This window comes from Chrysochloris asiatica, unplaced genomic scaffold, assembly GCF_000296735.1.
Source record: "Chrysochloris asiatica unplaced genomic scaffold, ChrAsi1.0 scaffold00115, whole genome shotgun sequence".
Classification (NCBI taxonomy): Eukaryota; Metazoa; Chordata; class Mammalia; order Afrosoricida; family Chrysochloridae; genus Chrysochloris; species Chrysochloris asiatica.
In genome coordinates this window covers 5,977,515-5,982,327 of record NW_006408633.1, presented here as the reverse complement: position 1 = coordinate 5,982,327, position 4,813 = coordinate 5,977,515, and the positions used below count along the sequence as shown (strand labels likewise).

The 4,813-nt window shown below is 39.5% G+C and overlaps 1 protein-coding gene across 1 annotated transcript in view; it reads right to left on the bottom strand.

The window, feature by feature from the left end:
* Positions 1 to 4,813, bottom strand: part of PDCL2 (phosducin-like 2) — a 99,108-nt gene that overhangs the window by 15,376 nt on the left and 78,919 nt on the right. Inside the window, exon 8 of the mRNA XM_006868075.1 lies at positions 51 to 194. Within this exon, the coding sequence (XP_006868137.1) occupies positions 51 to 194 (144 nt within the window). The remainder of the gene's footprint in view (positions 1 to 50; positions 195 to 4,813) is intronic.

Below are 4,813 nucleotides of genomic sequence, written 5' to 3'. Positions count from 1 at the left end.
TATATAAACATTTGTATATTAACATTTTGAGAAAACACTTTGGTAATTACCTTGATCTGTATAGATGAATTACAACCCACACGTCTTTTTCTGCGTTTGTGACTTCTTTCACATACTGATTTCCAGAAATTTCTCTTAAGTCCCCAAATTTTTGTTTTTTCTTAAGGGCTTTCCATTCCTGCAACCGTTTTTTTCTAATAAAAAATGAAATTAAATTACTTTAAAAAAATTGCTAAATTCTTAAGGTAATTTCCATATACAGTACAAATGTGGGACATCCTGTAATGCCATACATATCAAGTATTTTAAAGAATGACAGAATGGCCTTATAACGCCAATTTTTGTTTTTATGAGGATTTGTGTTATCATGAGTATCACAAAGTATAAATTCAAAATTGACTACTTAAAATTTATGTTTATCTAAGACTAAAAAACTATGGATATCCATGACTGAAACTCAAAGGGAACACACAAGCAGGCATGGAAGCTTGCTGGTGACCACGTTGGTCTGCTGGTGAGAGGCAGTGGGGGAGAGGCAGTAATGAAGATATGGACTGAGTTCGACCATGTTCCATAGACTCCTGTTGACCTGGAGAGAAGATATGATGAGACCTGAGAACCAGAGCCCATGGACAAGGACATAGCCACGGACAGCTAGAGCTGAGAGTGAAGCATCCAGCTGATATAAAGTGAGGGGAGATGTACAAGAATGCTCAAATTTGCAGATAGTACTCATTTGACCTACCTTGATGGCTTGATGATCAGAACTCAACTAGAGGAAGATAGAAAAATTTTGATAAAGGAAACAAGTATAAATTGCTACAATTTGAGGAACTTGACCTATACTTATGGATGTTGTTGTTGTTGTTGTTAAGTGCCGTCGAGTCGGTTCCAACCCATAGCGACCCTGTACAGGGTTTCTGAGGGTGTAAATCCTTACGGGAATAGAAAGCCTCATCTTTCTCCCATGGAGCGGCTGGTAGTTTTGAACTGCTAACCTTAAGGTTCGCAGCCCGATTCATAACCACTACGCTACCAGAGCTCCTTATACTTATGGATGTAGTAGCTCAAAATACCAACTGAGAAGGATCAAGGATCAGTCCTATCTCCTCTGTACACAGGGTTGATAGGGACGGGCAACTTAGACATTGACCTAAAATGGGGGGGTCAAGTCTTTGCTACTTCAGATCAGTTCCACATGTGTGCAGTTCAGAGGTGAGTCTATGTCAATAAAGGCATTCAGTGACTGGTTTATAAGCTTTCTAGAGGGGGTTAAGCTTCAGAGGGAGTGGGGGAGATAGAATCCCCATTGAATAGTTTTCATCTTGTCTAGATGGGTCTGGTGAAAGGAGATGGGGGATAAGATTCTTATGATTAAAAATGAATAAATGTTATCATGACTAATTGTGATTGTCACAACTGTAAAAGTAGAAGTTTTTAACAAAAAGATGGAGTAGTTAATCTTACAGTCTGGTAACAGAGGACCCTAGGACCATCAAGGAAGAATAGCATGAGCAGAATGTGGGACCCTATCCAGAGAAATAGTGACATCAGCGATGGAGGCAGAGATGATGACATGGAGAAATAGAGCGGCTGAGGACACTAGACTCATGGAAAGAGAAAGGCTGTGTGTTGGCAGCCAGGAGGCAGGCTTGCAGAATGTGCCCTTTGGTTGCCTAAATTATTATATATTCCTGAGTGTTTTTGTGTACATTAAAAAAAAACAACATTGCCATGAAATGAAATATACAATAGGATGAGTGTAAAACAGATGTTCTCCCATGTAAACTAGCACTCAATTCACAATACAAACTTAAAAACAACAACAACTATGGATAACATTGTGAAGAATGGGTATTACAGACCACTTAATGTATTCACAAGGAATCCGTACATAGACCAAGAGACATTCACTCAGACTGAACAAGAGGGTACAGAATGGTTTAAAATCAGGAAAGGTATATAGTAGGGTTGTAGCCTTTCACCATACTCATTCAATCTGTATGCTGAGCAAATAATCCTAAAGATGGATTATATGAAGTAGACCATGGTATCAGAATTGGAAGAAGACTCATTAACCTTCGATATGCAGATGATACAACCTTGTTTGCTAGCAGTGAAGAGGACTTAAAATACTGATGAAGATCAAAGACTACAGCATTCAGTATGCTGAATAAATGTAATTATTTTATAAACAAATAGGTAGCAGAGGACAGTGATTAGGAGCTCTAAGGTCAGACTAAACTGGGTCCAAATGCAAGTGTCATTACTGACTAGCACTGTGACCACTAGCAAGTTATTTAATCTCTCTATGCTTCAGTTTTCCCACCTGTAAATAAGGAGAGTACTAATATCTACATGCCTGGGACTGTTGGTAATTAAATTATATAAAAGAAAACAGCAATCCTCACAATTGGACCAATAAATAACATCATGATGAATGGAGAAAAGATGGAAGTTGTCCAAGACTTCATATTGCTTGAATCCACAATCTCCACTCATGTAAGCAGCAGTCAAGAAATCAAATGATGCATTGCATTAGGTGAATCTGATAAAGACATCTTTAAAGCGTTAAAGAGCAAAGAGATCAGTTTGAGGACTAAGCTAAGCTTGACCCAAGCTATGGTATTTTCAATTGTTTCATATGCATGTGAAAGTTGTGAATAAGGAAGACAGTAGAAGAATCTATGCATTTAAATTATGGTGTTGGAGAAGAATATTGAAAATACTGTGGAATTCCTGAAGAACAAACAATTCTGTCATGGAAGAAGTACAGTCAGAATGCTCCTTAGAAGCCAGGATGGCCAAGTTTCATTTCTCATACTTTGGACGCATTATCAGAAGCGGCCAATTCCTGGAGAAGGGCATTATGCTTGGAAAAGTGGAGGGTCAGGGAAAAAGATGGATTGATAAAGACAATTGTGAGGAGAGCACAGAACCAGGCAGTGTTTTGTTCTGTTGTGTCACCCTTAAGTTGGAACCAACTCAATGGCAACTAACAACAACGCGATACTAGCTTTTGATCATTGCCAACCAGAAAATCAAACCTACTGCCAGGGATTCCTACTCATATCAATCCTATAGGATAGAGTAGAGCTGCCCCATAGAGTTGCCGAGGTTGTAAATCTTTAAGGATGCAGACTGCCACATCTTTGACCAGTGGAGTGCTTGGTGGGTTCAAACAGATGCATTTCTGTTTGAAGGAAGTACTTTAATCACTTTACTACCAATACTCTCTTTAATTATCATTGTTTTGTGAGGATGGGGAGCACAGTGGCTCTGTAGAATAAACACAGGACTGCAAACACAAGTTCTGCAGTTCAAGCCCACCATACATTCCATGGGAGAAAGATGAAGCTTTCTGCTTCCTCATGCATTTATTTCCAGCCTCAGAAATCCTATTCAGGGTCCATGTGAGTTGGAACCAACTTGACGGCACTTAACAACAACAGTAATAATGTATTGTGTGGATGGAGTAGGACAAGGTAGTGTTTTGTTCTGTTCTACACAGCATAGCTCAACAGCACCTAACAACAACAACATAGAGTTTATTCATACAGAAGTTAAATACTTAGTAAAGGACAGTATCCACAATAACAATTGTTGCTTTTATTGTTAAGTGCCATTGGATTGGTTCCGACCCATAACAACTGTGTAGTGTTTCTGAGGAGAGACTTGTGAGCTTGAACTGCCAGTCTTGTGGTTCAAATGACTTTGCAGTCCAGCCCATTTGCCCACACCAGGGCTCCATAATAATAACAGTTCACGTTTATTGAGAGCTTACTGCGCCGCCAAGGAATGTTTCAGTGCATTATATAAACTAATTTAATTCTTGCTAAAATATTTTTTTGCTAGGGACGGGCAACTTAGACATTGTTGTTGTTGTTCAGTGCCGTCGAGTTGATTCTGACCCATAGCGACCCTGTATAGGGTTCCCGAGGAGCAGCTGGTAAGCTTGAACCACTGACCTTGCAATTCAAGTGGCTTTGCAGTCTGGCGCATTAACCCACAGCGCCACACCAGGATTTCAACTTAGACATTAGCTACCTAAAATGAAGGGGCAATAAAGGTTCGAAGTGACTGGCTTACAAAGTTTCAAGAGGGAGTTTAAGAGTGTGGGGGGGAAGGTAGAGTCCCCACTAAATACTTTTCATCTTGTCTAGATGGGTCTGGTGAAAAGAGATGGTGATAAGATTCTTAAGATTCAATCATGAGTAATTGTTATCATGAGTAACTGCGATGGTCACAAAGGTAGAAGTTTTGTAACCAAATGGGGGAGAGTCAATCTTACAGTCTAGAAATAGAGGACCCTAGGACCATCAAGGGAGAAGAAGAGCACAAGCAGAATGCAGGACCCTATGTAGAGAAGCAGTGACACCAGAGATGGAGACAGAGACGGGGACATGAAGAGGGGGAGCAGCTAAGGACTCTAGATTCATGGAAAGAGAGGGACTAAGAGATGGTGGCCAGGGGGCAGACTTGCAGAATGTGCTCTTTGGTGGTGTAAATTATTACATATGCCTGAGTGTTTTTATGTACATCCCCTCTCCCCTAAAACAAACAAACAAAAAACAGAGGGAATGGAAGTAAACACTGTTGAATGATGATGCACAGAGGCAACAGTAATCATTGCAATGAAACATTGGTGTAAAACCAATGTTTTCCCATGTAAACTATCACTCAGTTCACAATAAAAACTAAAAAAAAAAAAAAAAGTTTGCCTTGCCCATTTTACATGCTCTTAACTACCATGCTAAGTTGAACTTCAGTCCAAAGCTTTGGTGAATAAATGTAATTATTTTTATAAACAAAT